The sequence below is a fragment of the Alligator sinensis genome, unplaced genomic scaffold, assembly GCF_000455745.1.
Source record: "Alligator sinensis unplaced genomic scaffold, ASM45574v1 scaffold488_1, whole genome shotgun sequence".
NCBI classification, from domain to species: domain Eukaryota; kingdom Metazoa; phylum Chordata; order Crocodylia; family Alligatoridae; genus Alligator; species Alligator sinensis.
The window spans coordinates 98,878-120,655 of NW_005842970.1; the positions used below are offsets into that span (position 1 = coordinate 98,878).

The 21,778-nt window shown below is 39.9% G+C and overlaps 1 protein-coding gene across 3 annotated transcripts in view; it reads right to left on the reverse strand.

Annotated features, from left to right (window-relative positions):
* Positions 1-380: 380 nt before the first annotated feature.
* The window catches only part of CCDC102B (coiled-coil domain containing 102B), a 420,613-nt gene continuing 399,215 nt past the window's right edge, over positions 381-21,778 (reverse strand). For 2 of the 3 annotated variants that reach the window (XM_025192829.1, XM_025192830.1), the window contains one exon: positions 381-2,230. In XM_025192829.1, coding sequence (XP_025048614.1) covers positions 2,113-2,230 — 118 coding nt within the window. In that variant the 3' untranslated portion in view covers positions 381-2,112. The remainder of the gene's footprint in view (positions 2,231-21,778) is intronic. The other variant, XM_014526198.2, reaches the window with a different exon arrangement.

Sequence of the window (21,778 nt, forward strand, 5' to 3'; positions counted from 1 at the left end):
ACCTATTGGGGAAAAACACAGAGCCTTGGCTCTTCAGGAACACTGTCAGTTGCTTTGGTTTCATATTTTAATATGATGCTACAATAACTTAATTAACTTTGATTCTAAAACTAAGAATTTTGCCCAGCTCTCAGATCTCCAGGACTCTAACTGTAAAAAGAACTCTTTATTTTATGCCTGTTCAGGGAAAACATACTTTCAAAAGTGTAAGGAATACCACATGTTATCACCAAGCATACTGTATGACTTTACTGTATTTCTAAGTACTTTAATGCAATTGTAGAGATGCACTTTTAAAGTGTTTGAAAATCAATAATCATAGACTTCATTTACACCATGAACACTGACATTTTCAATATGACTAAATTATACATTGGGGAGTGATGAATTCACTTAGACAGATATGAAAATGCTGAGTGAGCAGCTGCTGGCTTTTTAAGGAGACCTGAAATATCTACACTGCCTCAAAACAGCACTAGGGAGACCATTAAGCATAGAAAAAATGGAACTATGTGGAATAGCTTTGAAGCTAATTCACACTGACAAAATATTTAACATTATAAAACAGTTTTATTTATAACACAATCATTATCTAATGCAATATATCATTGTGCATAATAAGGAAATAATGATTTTACCTGACATGGTTCCCTTCCTTCCTTCTGTGGCTTGCAAACTAAAAAATAAGGAGGAACAGGATATTCTGTTGAGGATCAACTTTCAGAAAGTTCTAAGAAACTGTGAATTCTGACTAGAGTCAGCTTTGCAAGGATAGGAACAAAGTTATGAGGGGGGAAAAAGAGTGGACAGAAATGCAAAATTACTATCCCAAGCATCCTGTGAGTGCTAATTCCCATAAATTCTAAAATAAAATGCTGTTTAAAATTATTTGTCTCAGAGTGTTTCTGTACCCCAAAGAAGAAGGATGTGTATAGAAGTGATGTATACCTAGGAAAGGGAAGTAGGCTATTTGACCATTTCACTAAAGGCAGCAGTTGGGGAGTGGTGCAGGTGTCCCTGCAACCAAGGAGGATCACTATAAGCCACTGCAAAGGAAATAAGAAGTGGCCCAAGAGACTACTCACTGGGTGGGTAGACCATCCAGTATGCTTGTAACCTGAAGGGGGTAGCAAAAATTGCTGCGTTCACTAGGAAATCAGGAATTCCTCTGGGGGGTTTGCAGCTCATATGGACAAAATATATCACATCCTAATGCTGAGCTTCGAACTCCTGAATTACATGTGTAGATGATCTGTACCAGAGAAGCTATATTTTCCTTGTTAATGACCCCTAGACAGCTGCTTGTCTTACATTATTATTTATTTTAAATGAAAATAGTATTTCAGACTTCAGAAAAAAACTGCCATTTTGAGATAGTGCTAACAGGCATAGAGTTACTTCAGGTGCTACTGAAACATAATGTAAATATTTTTACAATTGCAGTTAATAAAACAGAGATTGAAAGAAATGCAAGGGGCAGACCTTATAATAAAGCTGAGACATGCTGGTTTGTGAGCATGGGGTAGGGGAAAGAGCAAGAGAAAGAGAGGAAAGTGCAGTGTTTTAAATAATAATTTTTTAACTTTTATAAGGTTTTTTTTGTCTCTCTCTCAAAATGGTTTCCAAAGGCACGGTGTATCTCTGTTTCATAGTGGGACAAGTTGATGTAAAATGACCGGTCCAAGGTTATATGCAATTTCAGTAGCACAGCAGACAAGAGACCCTGAGTCTCTTGAATCTCAGTCCATTGCTCTGTCCCTTGGATCACAGCTAATTGGAACAAGCTGGCTTCCACTTTATGTGGTTTTGAAGTCAACTGTTCTGGATGATAAACTAGGGAGTTATCACAAGCAAGCAACATTTTTGCTTTAAGTGACAGCAATAAAGACCCTTGAGAAGGAAAATCCACAACTGAAAACTCAAATTCAGATTGGGTACATATTGAAACAAGCACTTTTCCATCAAGCCTTAGTAACAATTTGAATATGTAGAATAATATATATAGGATTTCTTTGTACAAAAATGACATTTTTCAGAGCTGTCCTTTTCCTCTAACATTATTAGCTTCCTTCTGTTCTTCATTAGAGTTATACTTGTCACTGCAGGGCTGTTCTATGAAGCATGCTGGTCCCCCTCATCTTCACTCATTGTCTCAGTGGAGTCCCCGGCAACACATAAGGAACTTTGTTTGATCCCAAGTCCTGAGCTCACTTTTTGCTGACTCTTTAATCTGAAAGGAAACATAAAAAGTATTACTAGAAAATGAAGCTGAAAAATGAAATTTAAATTTTAAATGATGGCAGATCAAAACATCTTTCAGAAAACAAAACAAAACAAAAAGTTGTGTTATCACCCAAGTACAGAGCAGCAGAGAAGAAACTTTTGGCACAGTTAACTTTAGGATGCAGATTGGCTACTTCTGCAACAATTGATTCCTTAATGCATCTAAAGGAATCACACAGTCTCAGACTATATTATTTGGAATCATGTTTTACAAAATGAAACAAAGTCAGCATGCTTTTTTTGCTTTGCAATGACTCTGAGCCACTGCTTAGGCTTTAATGGATCCTTTAGAAGAATGAGATAGAAACAGCAACAGTTAATTGATAGTCATTATTTTTCTTGTTCCATAGAAAGGAAAAGTAGATTTTCAAATTTCTTGCAGAAGGGAACACACACACACACACACACACACACACACACACACACACACACTCTCTCTCTCAAAGTTTAGGAATAGTCACTATTTAATGTTAAAACATTTCTAACTTGAATGGATCTGGAAATCCAGCAACCTTATGGTACGAAAAACTGATAATCATCACCTTTGCTCATTTTTATTACTATGGATAGGGAATCTACAAATCCTATCCACTTCTTATGGCTGATAAGAGTCTTGGGTTAGGGTTTACCAGCAGAAGCTTGGGTTCCCTACAGATAGAAATAGGACTCACGTTGCTTCCCGTTCTTTGGCAATGAGCCTAGTGAACATTTCTGGAGTAGGGAGTCTGGAAGTCCTGAGAGAGTCCTGGCTGGAGCTGGGATACTCAGTGCTGTGAGATTCCCAGCTTCTCAACTGGGAGTCAAGCCCCAGTTAGAGTTGGGGCTCCCTGGACTTCCCTGTAGATGTGAGCCTGGAAGCCTGGAGAACATCTGGACCTAGGGATGTCCACAGATAGGACTGCCCTGCAATCACAGTCCCTACAAGTTCAGGCTGCATTTTGACAGAAACATGCATTACAAAGAGATATGTTTCAATCAAACATTTTGATTTTGACACAAACAAGTTAATACCATCAGAGGGAGCACTTACTGGTAAAAGCCCAACACCACACTAAGGCCATTACATTACATCCATTTCTGGATGCAGCACAAATATAATAGGCATTTCATGTCTCAGTGAAGTGCTCCTTAGCTCAGTCTGTTTATTGAGCAGAGATGGTCATCATCAATTTCCAGTAAAAACCTGTTCTATTGGAAAAATCCTGGTAATTTCAACCGAACAATATCCTATTATTATTGTAATTTGCTTTTCAACTATTATCTGATCTCACTTGATCAAGCTAGAGACACTATTACAAATATTTATCCAATGACATCAGCACTAAAATAGCATATTAATTTGTTCATTTTCAAGAAATCAATGAACAGTTCAACTTGCACTTTTTTCTACCCTTTTCTTTTCCCCCAAAGATCTAAACAATCTTGAGACTTTAGAACTGAAGAATGCTGAATGGGAGTCACAGATGTGAGAACTTCCAAGATACACCCAGTTTCTTCAGAAATATACATGCTACACTTTAGTATTTTTTCCTAGTAGGAACAGAGTTAGCTCCTTTAATAACAGCTCTATATTTTTTGTTTATAGTTTAGTTTATAGTTGTTCTGATACTTAAATTTAAAAATAGCTGGTGGCTTTTCTAATACATTTAATACATTGAGAGAATTTCATTTTAGGTAGTTATTTACTAACTGATTTAATATATCTGTATTTATTTGGCCATAAGCAGGACTATCACGTAAATCATGGGCCCAAAAAACTTGGTCTGAGTTTTGACAGAAACATTCAAGGAATGAGGTATGATGCTATTTCAACACAAACAGCAAGTTTATATTATCAGAGAGAGTTTTTATTGACAAGAGCCCAACACCATGCTATGGCAGTTACATTATATCCAGGTATGCCATATATTATAAACTTAAAGTAAAAACAGTATCCTAATACCTTTTAAAATATTTAGAATGATATACTCTTTTATGAAAACATTATAGAAAAATGTTTGTGAACCTCTGCAGAACTCCACTGACCTTTTTTTTCAAGGCTACCATAAATTTATAATGAACTACAATATGCAAAATGTCTCCTAAGCTATTAATGCACAGGAACTCCCTCCACAGCTATGCTAGTTTACAACCATCTGCAAAACTGCAAATCAGAAACAGCTCCCACTGTTTGGAAACTACTGGGATTTTTATTCTATTTAAGCTAATCTTTATCAAGGTATATCTGGAATACATTGCACAGATATCAAATGGTTTTGGCTCAGTTTTTCCTTCCTATTTACAACATATACTTGTAACAGCACTGAAGTTCTGTACTTTTATGGCTTCTATGCCAGTATTATATATTACAGTTGTAATGCCCTGTTTAAGTGAGAACATTTACAGAGTGTGAGTGTGTGCGCTCCAGAAATGGTCTATTGCTAATGGAGAAATTCTGAGATGAGGCCAAGATATTATTTTTCCAAAAACAGCATCTCAATATCACTGCAGAAACTCAGGTTCACATTAATGTTACTGCCAGTATACTATATTCAAAACCTTAAATGAGTAATAAAACATATCTGAGCAAAGCAGATATTATCAGCTTTTTGTACCACAAGATGAAAAATAATGCAGTGACTGGGGTATAAATGAGCTCTAAACTTTCTTAACTTAATATTAAATACAAGGTTGCAGCTGTTTAAAGAGCAGGAAGCACCTATGGAGTCTTCTCTATTTTAATTCCTGCATTAAGGTCAGGTACAATCTGTCCAAGGGACTGAAACGGATTAGAAATTAAGTACATTACATTGTAGGATGGGAGAATAAGTTAATTGCTTTATGTCTTTAACTTTCACATCATCAGTATTAGGATTCTGAGGAATTTGTCTCATCCAGTGGTGCTCAACCTATGCCCCTTGGGCCAGATCAGTGGTCAGGAATGGCAGTGCTTATTGCTACATCTTGCAGAGCTGCAAGCCAATATGTAGGAAGCAGCTTGTGGACCAATTTTGTGCCACTCATGTGGCCTGAAAGGTTGGACAGGTTGAGCACAACTGGAATCCCATTCCTTTGACTCTCAAGTGGAATGTCGAGCCTCTCACTTAGGCTGGGTACAGACATTTGGGGAAGTTAGAGGGAGGTCAGATTACATAAAAAATGCAATATTGACTAGCTATATATAAGTCAGGATAGAGGGGTGTAACAAGGAGCCATTTCTCAGTCCCTGTTACATGCCTGATGATGGCGATAGCCACGTGCACTGTGCCCAATTCTGAAACTTGAATGGGGGCTTAGCCCAGCTTGGAGGCTTACTGTGAGCAAGCTGCAGGGAGGTCCTTCCTGTCAGTGCTGGTAGAGGGTCTTGAGGGTGGCAAGGAACGTTTTTTATCTGTGGGGAGAGACATCCATTTCTGGATGCAGCACACATATATCAGGCATTTCATGTCTCAGTGAAGTGCACAGGAATAGGAACAGTGAGGCAGTTGGAATCACTGAGCTGAGTGTTTGAGGATGGAAAACTATTAGAGAACCACGATGGGCTGAAGGACATGGGGTGAGGAGACTCCACTAAGTCGACAGAAGGAAGCTAATATAGAGAATGGTGGTCCTTGGCACTAAGATTTGTACTTCAATTCAGGGTAAGACTGTTTATTGGGATAGTCCCTAAGAAAGAATGATTCATACCATCAAGGTGTGGTGGGTGAATGTGAGGAGGTGGGCTGCACTTTGGACCCAAAGACATGGATAAGACAACAACTAATTCACAGGGGGTTAGTGAAGGGGGGATTTGAGGGGTTTGATGGGGTCCAGGAGGGTTTGGCAGGATCAGGGGCTTGTGGGGTCCATGGAAGGCCTCTCTCCCCATCTCCTGGGATGACAGGCTATTTTTAGCCCACAACCCCTCCACCCCAAGAAAAATAACTCTCCCCAGCAAACCAATACTCCTGATCCCACCCAACCCTCCCCTCCCTCACCATGACTTACTTCCTCAGCTCCCAGAATCAGCAAACACTGATAAACCCAGCACTGGGAGCAGCTTGTGGGATGGGGGTTTAGTAGACCGGGAGGGGCTCACTGGTCCATGGAAGCGGTTGTCCATCTGGGGGTGAGGGAGGGGCTGAAGGGCTAAAAATGGCTTTGTGCAAGGGAGGGGGTAGAAAAAGTGCAGCTCCAGGGCTAGGGCCAGTATCTGGGCTTTCCCAGCCCTGGTGCTGCACTGGGAATTGTACAGAAGTTCAATTTGATTGGTCTTGCCAGACCCAAGCTAAGTTAGACTACATCTGCAGTGTTGGTTGTAGCCGCGTTGGTCTAAAGACACAGGCAGACAAGGTGCTTTGGATAAATCTGATATCTTGTATTAGATCAACTAAAATAGTTGGAAAAATTCTTCTTTCCAAATGTTTGGGTATAAACACCTTTCTTCAGGCAGAGGGAGCATCTGCAATTATTTTGTGTTCTCCCTGAATCAGATAGATGCCAGTATGCAAAAATGTAGGTCAGTGAAAATGCAAATATGTGGCAGTGAGGGTCAGGAGTGAGAGACAATAGGTGAGAAACAGGTAGGGGGTACATAAAAAGGAAAATGGTCACCTGGTGATAAAATGTAGCTGGTAAATAGTAGAGAGGTTACCTGGGGTATCAGAAGGTAGGCAGGTTATAATGTGCCATAAATCCAATGTCTATATTTAGTCCATGATTTTTTGTATTCAGTAAGTTGATGAAGTGAAGTTCATAGGCTTGTCTATAAAAGGTGTTTTGTAAATTCTCTTTGAGGATTAGAACTAAGAGATTGGAGAGAAAGTGTTTATCTTGTGAGAAATGTGCACCCACAGGTTATTAGGTATTTCTGTCTCTGATAGATTTTTGGTGTGCATTCATTCTGACAGGTGATTGTTGTTTGGTTTCTCCTACATATTTTCCATCAGGGCATTTAGTGCACTGGATGAGATGTATTACATTTCTGGAATTGCAGGTTCAAGATTCAGGAATGTTGATGGTTCTGTGGTGTAGTTATTGTGGGAGTGGTGGAGATATGTTGGCAGGTTTTACATTTCTTGTCATAGCATGGTCTGGACCCATTCAGTGTGACACCCATTCTCTTTCCCCCGTTCTGACCTTCACTGCCACAGGTCTGTATTTTGTACCCAACAATTTGCAAAGACAAAATTTTCCAACTATTTTGTTGGTCTAATAAAAGATATCAGATTTACCCAAAGAACCTTGACTGTCTTGCAGGTTCACTTGATTTAGATTGGGTCAGCCACTATTAAACCAATTTAACTGTGTTGAACTTCTGTACAGTTTGCATGTAGTGCCACCTAACTAGTGCAAAGTCTGCACCTGGGTGAGCTAAGTTAGATTGGACAGATATTTTTAACATGACTTAACCTCCCCGAATGTTTGTACGCATCCTCATGAGGAAGAGTTGAAATCTCTCCCAATGGTGTCACTACGGCAAGGACACCAGGGCAGATGTGGAGGGGGGAGGGAGCAGAAACAGATTACTGCTTAGATTACAGCAATGGCAGCAACCAGAAGTATGGCAACTGCCCTAGGTGTCTACCTGCACTGTTATGCCTCTCCTCTCTCCTGCTGTGTTTTGCAAGTCACTGCAAATAATTTTGGCTCTATACATCTGATACTGCAAGTTAATATTTAGACAATATATAAAAAAATAACATCCAGGTATAGCATGAAAACAATGAGGAACCCCAAGTCTCAGAGATTTAATTGTTTGCCTTGCAGAATTACTTTTACTATTTATAATGTTCCAGGAAGAAAAAGCATACAGTAGTTTGACTCAGAGCCTCAGTACAATCTAGCAGGATGGAAGTTTTAAAAAATTGTATTATTCTACTCCAATTAATCTTATTGATTGCACAATACATTTTCTAAACCCAGATCATTATGATACCATTTTATGTAGTCACTCTTCACAATGAAATCACATTTTAAATCTCCCTATGTGCTATCAAAGAAAAAGCTGAAATCTCCAAAAATCAATTAGTGTAGAAAATACTCAATTGTCTTCTACTGATATTGGTACAAAACTCAAACACCAATAAAAGTCAAATTATACAACTAGGCTTGAAAGATGGGGTTTTCAAAAGCACCTATGTGATTTAGGAATTTTAAAAACATATTGAAAGTCAATGAATATCTACTTTTTTTTTTTAGAAATTGTTTAAAAGAAAAGAACTTTATTTTTTTCTGCTTTAAGACTCTGAACTGCTTAGAATACAAATCACCTGCTTGCACATACTGGCCAAGTCTACATGAGAGACAGACTGCACAGTTGTTACTGTGCAGTCATTTAGTACTTGCATACACAAGTACTAAATATTGTGCTTTAACCATCATTACTGCTCAGTAGTGTCCCTGGATGGCTTGTTGGTGATGCTGACTGCACAGTAGCTCCTTACTACTGCACAGTAGCATTGTGTCATGCTTTGTGCCATGCAATGCTACTGCGTAGTAGTAACAAGCTATTTCACAGTCAGCGTCTCATGTAGATGTGGCCACAGAAAAGAGAAGTGACCATTTCATATGGTGGTCAACTCAGACCTCGATACATCTCATAAGAAATAGTTGAATTTAAGCGAACTAGGTGCAAATAACCGAACTGATAAAATTTGGAGGGGAAAGGCATGTCTGCAGAGGAGCGAAAGAAAATGGACCAGATGCTCTGGTTTGCAGAATGAGTGTTAAAATCTCCCAGAAATGGCTAAGGAATAATTATCTGTATTAGCAACCAGTTCTGCCAGTCCCCCACCTTGGTCCTCCATGCTAATGTGCTGTTTAAGTGGAAAGAGAAGAGGAAAACAAAGAGAGGAGGAAAAAAGCCATGTAATACATTTTCACAGAGAAAAATATATTCTTTCTGGTCCCAGCAGGTGACTAGCATAGACCTTGAAGCCTGGGAGTAATTCATTATAGTATACTGCAATATATATTGTAAGCATAATAAATATTCAAGAGGCCTCTCAGACTTGTTCCCTAAGATGAATAAACCAAGCTCTTTTACTCTTCCTCTTATAAAATATTCTTTATTACCATAACTATCCTAAGAGACCTGTACTGCATCCATTCTAGTTTAAATCCATCTTTTTTGATCACAGATAACCAGATGCAGTATATTGTCATGATCTAAAAACTCACTTATCCTGTCACAGAAGGATACTATATGGACCTAAAAGCTTGGAGAAAACTCTGGATCTAAAAAGAGAGAGGAATGTTTCTGTATTTGGGTTTTGCTGAAAGGTCAGTTGTTGACTGAATATAATGTGCAGATTAATTTTAAGATCAGGAAAGCTGATAAAAAGCAGTGTGTGTGTGAAACTCAAAGGATTTTGGTCAAGAAATCCGGCTGATCAGCTGATGAATGAGAAAAAGTAGGCCTTTAGAAAGGAATGGAAAGGGTAATGTGATGCCTGAAAGTTTGACTATGTCTATCCCAACTACATAGGTGGTCCAATAAAAGATATTACCCACAAGAATTCTTGCCTCTCACATATTCTTACCTCTTGTATATTTTTCCTAGACCATCAAGGTGACAGCATCACCTCAACGCTACCAAAGATTCCTCGTCATTAGATCAAATTACTTGAAGTTCCTTTAAGATTTTCCCCAACCCCATCCTTATTAGTAGTGATCACAAAAGGCTTGAGGACATGTAGTATTTCCAAAATAATTTCCTCTTGATGACTGTAACAAGGGGTGTGGCTTAGGAACTGAAGCCTAGCTGTAGGGGGTTAGAGAAAAGAGCCAGTCTGCCTAGGAGCCCTGGGTCAGGTGATAGGGATGATTCACTGGCCCTAGGGGAAGTTAAAAGCTCCCAGGGAGGGTAGTTGAGGGAGATAGGATGCTGTGGGAAAAGAACCAAGCCTGGGTTTTCTCTCACAAGGTCTGGAGAAAGACTAGAGGTTTCACTTTTGTTTGTAACTTGTCTGTGGCTTATAATGTTGTTTGTGTTGTTTATTGTGGGGAGAAGCATTCCACCTATAAAATAAATGGATTGGAACTAAGAGTTGATTGGATTATATGGCTAAGTGCAGATATTTGGGGCGGTTAGGGGGATGTTATAATGCATTTAAAATGGCCACCTGATCTAACTCAGGATGGGGGAGTTAGTGGAGGAGGGTTAGGAGATTTGGGCAGACAAGCAGGCTCTAGGGGAATATTGGACATTCATGGGGGGAACAGGGGGCAAATGGGATCTGTGGGGGGTTACATTCCTCCTTCCACCAATGCTTATGTCCTCAGCTCTGGCAGCAGTAAACACTGATAAATCTGGTACCAGCTGGAGTGGCTTGCAGGATGGGTGTTGGTGGGGAATGGCTGGTTCATGGTGGAGGGGGAGATGTAAGGGGCCAGGGGGCTAAAAATAGCTTGGTGCCAGGAGGCGAGTAGGGAGAGTGCAGCTTTGAGATTGGGGCAAGTGGCTTGGCGTTCATTGACCGCTACATTGACCATATGAATATTTGGTCTTTAATGCTGGAGTAATGCTTTATCCAACCCATATGATTACCAGAGGGCCAGGGAGTTTGGGTAATGGACAATGGTGTGTGCGACTGGGGGCAGGCCGGGGGCTGAGTCTTGAGTAGGCCTGCCCACCTGTCTCTATGGGGAAGTTGGCCCAGTCTTGCCTGCCATGACTTCGCTGTTTCCAAAACTGGTGAAAAATGTGGGAGACTACCCATTACATGCCGCAATGCTAGGGGGTGCTATCCACCACTCCAAACCTCCCCTACAGAGTGGCCCATGCCTTGCAGATGGTGTCATAAGTTCTTGTTATACCCCCAGCCTAAATCCAGACCAAGCTTAGCCCTTGCTGTCAGGCCTCTTTCACATGCGCATTCACACCGCCCTCCTCTCACTAGGGCCTCTCGCACTCCACCCCTACTCACAGGTTCTCTTTCTCACATCAACAACTTATTCTACCCTGCTCCCTTTGGAGTGGCTCCTGTAGACCTTGGGGCTTTATCCGACTCATGCCTCGAGTGGCAAGATGCAGTCTGTTGGGTCACCACATGGAGGGCTAACTCCGCGCTAGCTCCTCACTGGGCTTCTTGTACCAACACTTGTTCCTCAGGGTGCTGGCTCATGTGCGGCCCTTCAGGCTGTCCCACAGCCCTACTCAGCACATCTCCTTGGGATGCCCTTCAGGCTGACTCTCAGCCCTATTCAACCATCATCAGGGCCCTTACTACTGCCCCCTCTCTGGGGCTACATATCTATCTCCTCTCTGGGGCCTCCGGAGGCTCATTCCCCTGTGGGGACTCAGGTGGCCGCAACCGTGCCTGGCCCCACCTGGGGTCTTACACCCCTGGGCTCAGGTGGCCATAGCCATGCCTGGCTCCCTTAATCCCACAGTGTTGTGGGGGCTAAAGTCTATTAAGGTCCCCTCACCTGCCTTTCACTGGGGAAGTGGGCGGTCCTGGTATTTGAGTGGGGCTGCCACACCACCAGCAGTCCCACCAGGCCTCCCTATCCTAGCAGGATGCAGTTTTAGGTCATGCCCAGGGCCAGGAGCCTCCAAACCATCCCTTTAGCTCCACGATGTTTCTGAGCCTCAGCTCAGCTGGCTGATGTCTCTCTCATGACTGCTAGCAGCAAACTGCTGCTTCACCTGATATATATCCTGGGTCTCAAAATGGCTGCCATAATAAAGCACCTGACTGCTGCCTGCTCCAGCCCTTGAAGTGGCAAGCACCCAAAGGTGTGCTGTGACAGTGTGCATAGACATAATCATTAGCAGCAGAGGTTCAAGCAAAGGCTGTCTCCATATACTACTCACTTGTCCCACTGTTGCTTGACCCACTGCCTGCACCATGGTCTGCAGCCATCTGACTAGTGGCTGTTTGCCTCACTGCCATCAGTGCTGCTATGGCTGCTGTCACCATAGTGGCCACCACTTCATGCCCTGGATTGGATCCAGTCCATATGGAGCCCTAGGCATAAGGTGTGTTGGATACCCCTGCCCTAGACCATTAGGAAAACCAGGTTGTTTGGCTATTGTTAGACTAGAGATTCAATCAAAAACCCTTCATTACTCATAGGATTACAGTGTGGCATTCTCCACAGATCACTCATCATGTTCCACAGATTAAAGCAATTTGAAAGGCTTGGCAGTAACTGGAATAATGAAAATGTAGGAAAAACAAACAAACAAAAACAACCTGGTACAAATGAAAGGACAAAGATAAAATGTATGGTTGCTCAGCTCTGAACAGAAAAGCAAAACATTTTGAAAGCCCTTGGCCTGGCAACAGATAAATAGAAAGTGCCATCAAAGTCAACTGACAAAATCATGGAAATGCACAGTTAAACAGGCAGTATACCATATGTCCATCAATATCTAGCACAATGGAGACATTAAGGAAGCCATTAAGGTAGTGTCCCTATTGTGCCCAGGTACAGGATAACATATGGTACATTTCCTGCTTAACTGTGCATTGCTTTGCTTTTCTCAGTGTCACTAGCTTAAGGCTTGATTAATACAGTTTGCATATGTGAATTTTTCTATTCAGTATTGTAAATTTCTCTATTTAGTATTTTGAAATTCTTTGTTTCTATTTAGAAGTGACCTAATGACAATGCAGCTGCCCTAAAGTATCAACATGGGGTGGTTCTTGTTTACAAATCTAAATGCAAGCGGTTTATGAGATGGAATTGCCTAAATGTAGCAGATCACTGGGCGTGAATATATAAATCATCACTGTCTGTTATTCAAATCATGCAATTTATTATAACATCACTATAGGGAGATGTTAAAGTATTGGTATTATTCTTACTTTTAATAAAATAAGTCTTTCCAAGGACAAGGGCTGGAAAAATGTATACATCTCAGAAATGTACATTGAAGGCAATACACCAAAAGTGCCTGTACATGAGTGAGTAGGCTGTTCTGATGCATTGTAATTACAGTGCGTCAGAGCCAACTCATTTAATCCAGTAATTACCATGCTCCAGCAGCCTCCTGCATCTCGTGTATCAGCATCCCTGCACTTCAAAATGGCAGTGGGGAGGTTAAACTAAAGCTTGTCGAACAAACTTTAGTTCAAGTGAGCCCAATGCCATTTTAAAGTACAGGGAGACTGATACACGAGATGCTGCGGCACTTTAATTAGAGTGGCTCTTGGAGCTGCTCTAATTAAAGCACTGCCCCCATGTCCCTGGAGCATGTGTAAAAGTGCCCCAAAAGTCTCATGAAGCAGTGTGATAAGAGAAAAAGATGCGTCAGACTATGCTAGGAGAACACCTGACTGCATGGGATGAGCTAAGAGAAAGGTCTACAGCATATCAAGGTATATTCTGTGTAGGCATCTAATGGTCTTATAGAAAGCAAATCAGGACCACTGCTTTCAAAAAGTTCTGGATGATCTTTCTGGGTGGAGCAAGGGTCTTAAGCACCCTCACTGCCACAGTGAAGCAATAGTTTGCTTAAATTCTTTCTTAAGAGACGAGTCAAAATGGCTCTGCTGAGCTTCTAGACCACTTGGTGATTTGACCACTCAAAATACATTACGCAACACCTGTTAGCAGTCACAAAAAATTAAAGCCTGAATATAATAAACATGTGGAAAAGGATGCAAAAATTAAGCCTGGTTGGGAATTTTTGTCCTTTTCAGGATGCAAACTGTCATTTTTGGCCAATCAAAATTTGTTCATCCATCCCCTCCCTGACCCCCCCAACTACTAGCAAGAATGAAAGTGTTTTGTTGTGGGATGACATTCTGTGTCCAACTATACCTGCTCTTACAATATATATGAGGTGCACAATCCTAATTTTCCTTTATGGCTGGAAGTTCTCATTCTAAGGTCCTCATATTCTCTCATTCATCCTATAATGTCCAGCAAATACTGTAGAAACTTATTTTTTGTCAACAAATCTATTTTTTTCTTTTAGGTTTCTTCCTCTTTCACAGAAATTTTCAAAACCCTCAAAACAAGTACACAATGTGTCACACACCTCTTCCTTCTACACCTACTGCTCAAACACTCAGCATCTCCTTTTGAGCTGCTGGCCCAATGACCCCGGCACTAGCCGTTCTGATTACCAGTGGTTCTATCGTGTAAAAAGGGCTCTCAGCTTCTCCCTATTGTACTGATCTCATCTTCTCAGCCTTGCTCCTGCCACTTCTAAACTTAGAGCATGAAAGGTCTCACAGATTCTTTAGTAAATGTTTTTTATGAAAACGTTCACATAAAAAAATGCCTGTAGGACCATCTTGAAATATTTTTTGAGTGACTTCATCCCATTCCATAATAAGTTTGGTGACAGGAGCAGGGAGTGATTTTAATGCAATACTTTAAGCACATGCTTGTTGTGGAATGAAGAATAGCTAAATATATGCTTTATAGATATAGTCAGTAAACTGTATTCAAAAATAAACTTTCAATTAAAAATGTACTTTAGAATCTGTTGCTCAAAATTCAAGTGCATTTCATGACCACATTTATCTCCAATAAAAAACCTGAATAGCTAATACTGGACTTCAGTGGGATGATCAGTGGTTTTAATAATAGTTTATCTGCTCTATACAAATAAAAATGGGAACAGACCATTTTTATTTAGAAGTAGCAATGTTTCAAGGGCTTTTTTTTTCAAAATAAGTCGTGCTCATTTTTACAGCTAATGAGTGTATGTGACTGGTTCACAAGTGATAGTGGCTATATAAGCCATTTCTTTTCCTTTTTTAAGAAAAATCCAACAAAACCTCTTTCAGCACGAGCCTCCTATTTTTTGGAAGAATGGAAGAACCAGACTTCACATCGTGAAAGACTATGTTTCCAGAAATAGCATCTGTCCCCTTGGCAAAATCCTTAGATAATGATGGTTGCTTTTGGAATTGCCTTTGGGTTTAGTAGTCTGGCTGCAGAAAAAAAACTGGCTGGGCTAATTTGCTTTTTCTTTTTATAATTTTAAGACTACTTTTAAAAACTGACAAATGTAGCTTTTACAAGCTCCTGCATGGGTATGGCCAGATCATTTTGTGATGCACAATAATGGAAGGCAAAATCATATATTCTTCATAAACCCCTGCATTTTGAGCCAGGGCCATTTCAAACTCACTTTCTCTCTCTAACTCACAAGTTTCTTTTTTAAATTGATACTCAAATGTCCAGACAGCCCATACTGCAATGAAATTGACTTTTCCCCCTCTTTTTGCATGGGCATTTGTAAGCTATTCCTTTATGAATAAGATCTTGACCTTATTATGAGACTGAGGTCTATCTGGCAGGGAAATTGAGAATCTATCAGGTAATGCACCTATTTATACATTTATAATAAGATTTTTAATCACTGATGTATATCTAAATGAAAATAAGTTAAAGAAGGGGACAAGGTTCTTTGGGTAGATGTGATATCTTTTATTAGACCAACTAAATAGTTAAAAAAAATGTTCTTTGCAAGCTTTCAGGCACAAACATTAGGGCTGTGCAAAGGTTCAGTCCGACTCAATTCAGCAGAGATTCAGCCTGATTAGATGGCTGAATCTCCAAATCCGAATCGAATCAGGAGACCTTTTAATCTCTCTGAATCGAATTCGAACCCTCTGAATTGATTTGGAGAGATTCAGAAAGATTCAGACATAGACACAGCTTTAAATGTTTTTTCTACATACCTCAAGGTACCAGGTGGCTCGTGAATGTTGGGATGCTGGGGTGGATGGAGCATCCCACAGGAGCTCCCCAGTGCACTTGACAGCAGACCCAGAAGCAGACCAGAAGCACTTCCAGTCCATTTCTGGGTCCGCTGGGGAGCGCGCTGAGGATCCTCCCCCACACCCCCAAGGCTTGGCCTAGCGTGCTCCCCGGCGGACCCAGAAGTGGACTGGAATTACTTCCAGTCCACCTCCAGGTTCATCACCAAGCATGCAGGTCCCCCTTCTGACCCCTGCCCGTGCTCCTGTGGGATGCTCCATCTGCCCCCAGCATTGCAGCCTTCACGAGCCATGCTTGGTACCTCAAGGTATGTAGAAAAAACATTTAAAGCTATGTCTATGGCTGAATCACTGATTCTCTGAATCAGCATCGAATCTTCAGATTCAGACTTGGCCGTATCAAATTGGGGCCAGTGATCCAAATCAACAAAAGAATCACTGTCCCTGATTCAGGCTGAATCTGAATCCGAACTGAATACAGCCCATTTTGCACACCCCTAGCAAACAACCTTCTTCAGGCATATTTTCCACCTATTTAGTTGGTTTAATAAAAGATATCACATCTACCCAAAGAACCTTGCCTGCCTATGTCCTTAGACCAACATGGCTACAACCAACAACCCTAAAGGATTTTTGGGGGGTGATATCTTAAATTGGACCAACCACATGACTGGGATAGCTAGAAACCCTTTTGAATGAAACACATTCTTCATCAGGGCTGAAGAAAGAAACAGGCCAAGGATTCACACAGTGTGTAGGACAGGGGAGAAATTCCCAGGGCTAACAGACAAACAATTAGCAGAAGAAAAACTAGATTAACGGCAGTTCAAAACCTATAAAATGGGAGAAGAGTCATTATTACCAGTAGTGTGAAGGAAACATTTTAGGGCACAAGTAGATTACAGTGTGCCAGTAAGAGAATCAGTGGTCAGGTTTTGGTTCTTACAGATTAGATTACAGTGTCCAGCCAGTTATGATTTTTTTTTCTCAAACTCACCTTTTAAAGGTGTTTGGCAGAGTTCCCTTGAGTACGAGGATAGGGAGATCAGAAAGAAGTGGGTGTTCTGTGAAAAATGTGCTCCTACTCATGGTGTCTGTGCATCTGCCCTTTATATTTATTTCTGGCCTTTATATTTTTTATGTTTTGCTTCCTTTTATGTGATTAAAATTTCCACTGGCAATGGCTAAATTCAACCACATCACCATGGAAAATCTGTATCACTAACAATGCAGAGTATCCTGTATGAATGCCAATGATTTCATACTATGTAAAAATTGGTTAATTTCCAGTTTAGGAATTTCTTTTATTACTTCCTTGTTTGACCAGTTTAAGTTTTTAGAAATTCATGTGAAAATTATTTTCTCCTACAAAATCAGTTTCTCTTTTATGCCTTATAATTTTCTCATTTAAAAAATGAGATAATTCCCACCCCAAGTTATGCTATTGCTATGCAGCACAGCATGCATCAAAATGCAAAAATAGTACTTTAGTATGAGAACGGTTGGGTTTTATTTAACCCTTGGGTTTAATATTTTCCTTTGGGTAGGATAAAATATGATGCAAAGGACCAGTTTATAATCTCACCTGTATGATTGTAAATAATCTTAGACTAGTAGCTTCTAAGTGAATAAATAGAGGGTATAGACAGGTATAACAATTGTAGCAATATTAAAGGATACCCATATAAATGGTTATAATGTAACTGTTACATCTGCATGACTCTGTATTTATACAAATGTAGAAAATTGCTCTGGCTTTAACCCTACTTCATTCACTGTTACAATGAAGGCAATTTAGCTAACCTGTGCCACTAAGAAGCATCCAGAAACAACAGTTAGTGTAGCAGCTGATGGACACTCCTAAGCAGCAATTTCCCCTCATATTTTCAAATAGTTAAATGTACATTTGTTCATGACCAGAATTATATTCACAGAAGATCAGGGTCTACCCAAAGATTTCTAGATCATAGGCAAGTAGGACTGGAAGGGACCTGACAAGGTCATCTAGTCTAGTCACCTGCTCAAGGCAGGATCATCCCCAACTAAACCATCCCAGGCAAGTGTGTCTAACCTGCTCTTGAAAACTTCCAGGGGTGGAGATTCCATAATTTCTCAAGGTCATCTCTTCCAATGTTTGACCATTTTTAGAGTCAGAAAGTTCCTTCTAATCTCCAATTTAAATTTTTGCTTGAGGCTGTTTCTTCTAGCCCTGTCTCCCACAGAAAAAAATCCCACTTTCATCCTCCACAGTCACCATCAGGTATTTGAAGACTGTTATTGACCCTCCGTCCTGCTTCCCTGGCCTCCACACCTCTGCATCCCACCCAGGATTCTCTTTTCCAGACTAAATAACCCTGGTTCTTTCAGACTTGGCTTATATAATTTACAATACTTTTGGGGTACACTGTGCAAACCTTTAAACCAGGGAAATGATCATTACAATACACTGAGTAAAGAATAGACCAAAAACAAAGGACCAATTCAAATAAGAACTATGTGCTAATACAGCATTTGGTATCAATATTTTTTTTTCCAAAAGTGAAATCTCAGAAGCTTCTCAGAGATTCTTGGACCTAACATATGGTATGAATTGAACCAGTTTCTTAAAAGATCTTGGATTCTCATCCCATCTCTCAGATAATCACATCTCTCTGGTTAACTGGTTTCTATATTCCTTATTTATATGCAAATACCTCCTTACTAATCTTTGATGACCCAGAAACATCCAAAGAAAAATTGGTTAAAAGAAAAAAAAAAATCTCTTCTTTCATTTACTACTAAAAGGGAGGAAGAAACTGTTATCTTTCATGTGGTTATCAAACATCACCATCTAATATCTGTGCCTTCCTGAAACTCCTAAACTTATTATTGATAAGGTAGAGCCTGGTAGAATTTCAAGTGTATTATTGCTAGTAATGTCTAACAGTTTAATCTAAAAATGGCTTCCATTTTACAATGCAGCAGCTTATAAAATCAACTTTCCAACATGCCTGAGAGTGCTGTGAGCCAAATTATGTCATAGGTATTCCAAGGTACCTGTAAACAAGTTTTATTTTTGCATAATGAACACACCATTTATTTACAGCCAATAAGACCCAACACTGTTCAGAGCAAAATTGATTTAGACCCTCTATGCATTCTAGTATGGGCTGAATCTAAATAGAAATGGCTTCAGTCACCATTATTGATACATTACCATGGCTGGCACTCATCTATAGCAATTCAAACTCATCTCTCATTGAAAATTAAAAATATAAAAGAGAGGTGGACTGAAGGTGGACATACTGTTATTAGAACCAGCAAATACAACTTTATGTCATAAAGATCCATTACATCTTGTTATAGTTGTAGACCTAAAAAGCTAGATATGAACTTTTTAGTCAAAATGACTTGCTTTGGATTAAGGAAAACAACAAGGATGAGCAAATGTAAGGCCTTCCTGAGAGAATACAGTGGATACCCCAGTGTAACAAGATACAGATACAAATACAGATAACAGATACAAAACAGCTGCTGAATTCTGATCTTAAGAAAAGTTCTTTAAAGGGAATGATTAAGAAGGCAAAATCATTTTCATTGCTATCAATATTGCATTCCTCCTCCATAACTATTTAAAAAAAGGTATGATTTGTAAGGGAGGTTTGTGGGGGTTGTAGCAGCCTGAGGTACCTAAAAAAAACCCCTGTATTTGTCATATGATATTTTTTTTACTTCCTTTTCCACACCTTAGGATTCACTTTGTACAGCTATATTTTTACCACCATAATCTTCAGGCCAATAAAAAGCACAATAATTTTCCTTCCCAGTAATTACATGGTTGCCAGCTTCAATTTTATTCCTTTTACCCTTTCAGAACTCTTATCTTTAAAAGCTGTTCAATATGCAACTTCATTATCTTCCCTTTTACCTCTACCATGTATGCCAGTCCTCTCAATAACTTGCTGAATATATCTTTCTTTTTGTCTTCCACTTCCTAGCTCCCCAGTGAGTTTGATTTAAGTCTATGTGCATACTTTTGGGAATCATGTGATATAGGTTCTTTGCTTTGTTCTATTTTTCATATCCACTTCTTTAGCTAAATCTATTTTAAATGTATGAAGCTAATTTGGATATAGACTACAAAACCATCACATTTTCATAGCTACAAATATCATCCTTCCAGTTAGGGGAGGTTATGTACACACACCTTCAGGGTGAGATGTTTGTGACTCAAGAATCTACTTACCATAATGGAGTATCTTTCCATATAATGTTTCCTAGAGGCACTACTTCTACAAATTGCTTTATAGACATGGAATAGAAATTACATAGGTGTGAGTTCTGGGACTCACCATATTTAGCACCACTGCCAAAGTAACATTGCTAGACTGTGATGGTATTACAGTCTGATATCTCACAAAGAGGCAGGGATAGTAACAATGCTATCCATCATTGCAAAGCTGTGACTGTGGGCTTTGCAATGGTGCATAGAATTTACTTTAAGCCTTGAGAAGTTGTGACAGAGTGAATGTATATCATTACAATTACTATCTTGCTCCCAACCACTCCACCCCAACTTAAAATTTGACATGATAGTAGCTACTATCTCACAAACTGCTAGAGATAATATGCAGCTATGAAATTGTATCCATCTGGAAATGTGAAACCCACTTTTCAAACATCACAAAGCATTAATCTCCCCTGCTATGGTTTGTAAGCTTTTGACTGCTGAAATTATGTTGGAATTGAAGCAGGAAGCAAAAAATGGAAGATGGTAATCAGAATGAGACGATTTTTAGGATTCATTATCACAGGACCTATGTAGTCTTATGGACAAGCATAAGTGCTTTCAGGGCCAATAAAGTTTTCCAAGCATATGAAGAGAAATTAAAAAAGCACTGATCCCTAAAACAAAGTAAAGCAGATTAATGGGTTAGAAGAAAGCAGAACCAAATAGGTTACACCAATCTTTTTTGCTGTACTCATATATCTGAGAATGGGTTTTGTTTAACATTTATCAAGTTCATATAGACCAAAGGACTAGTATGCTGCTGTCTTTTTATTATTATTATTATTATTATTTTATTTGCCATGAAACAGAGTAGGCATCTTTCAAATTAGGCAATATTTCCTACAGTTTTCCCAAATGAATTATATTAATGAAATACCTATCAACATTTTCAATTGAGTTGGACCCCTCAACTTATTTATTTTGGAAATCCAACCTCTAATGTTCTATGGATACTTTTTTAGGTGTTTCCTATTGAGGTAGCATTTATACAATGTGGCAGAATTTGGTACACAACTGTTGCACACAAATACTGCAACATCCAAGAGGTACTACGTTATGGGACTAGTGGGCATTCAGAAAATGAAACATGAGCAAGATGATTTCCTTAAGATCTACTCTTGGCTCTTTAGAAGGGCTACATATTCAAGTTAAGGTGAATAACTGGCAGCTCAATCCAAATATAAGACAAACTTAGTGGTCTCATTTACTGTAGGTAATAATTTTCAGAGAAAGAAGGAATCCTAAATCACTTCTCAAAAATCCCTGTTTTTAACACAATGTAGCGGCTTGTCAGCAGCAGTGCGCCATGCCGGCTTGGAAAGGCTCCAAGTGATTGGTGGGGCATTCCCACCAATCAAGGAACGGCATGGGAGAGGCTTGCCCTGCCCCTACTCAGGGGTGAGGTGAAAAGCTGGACCTGAGAGGGGACTAACCCTCCCTTTTGATTGGTCTGTTTTTAATCTGGGGCAGAGCGCCAGAAGAGAATAAAGAGGCAGCATGCCCAGCACACGGGCTGCTGCAACACAGGATGGAGAAGAGGGCTGTGAAGAGCTGGTCAGCAGGGTGGAGCTGTTGC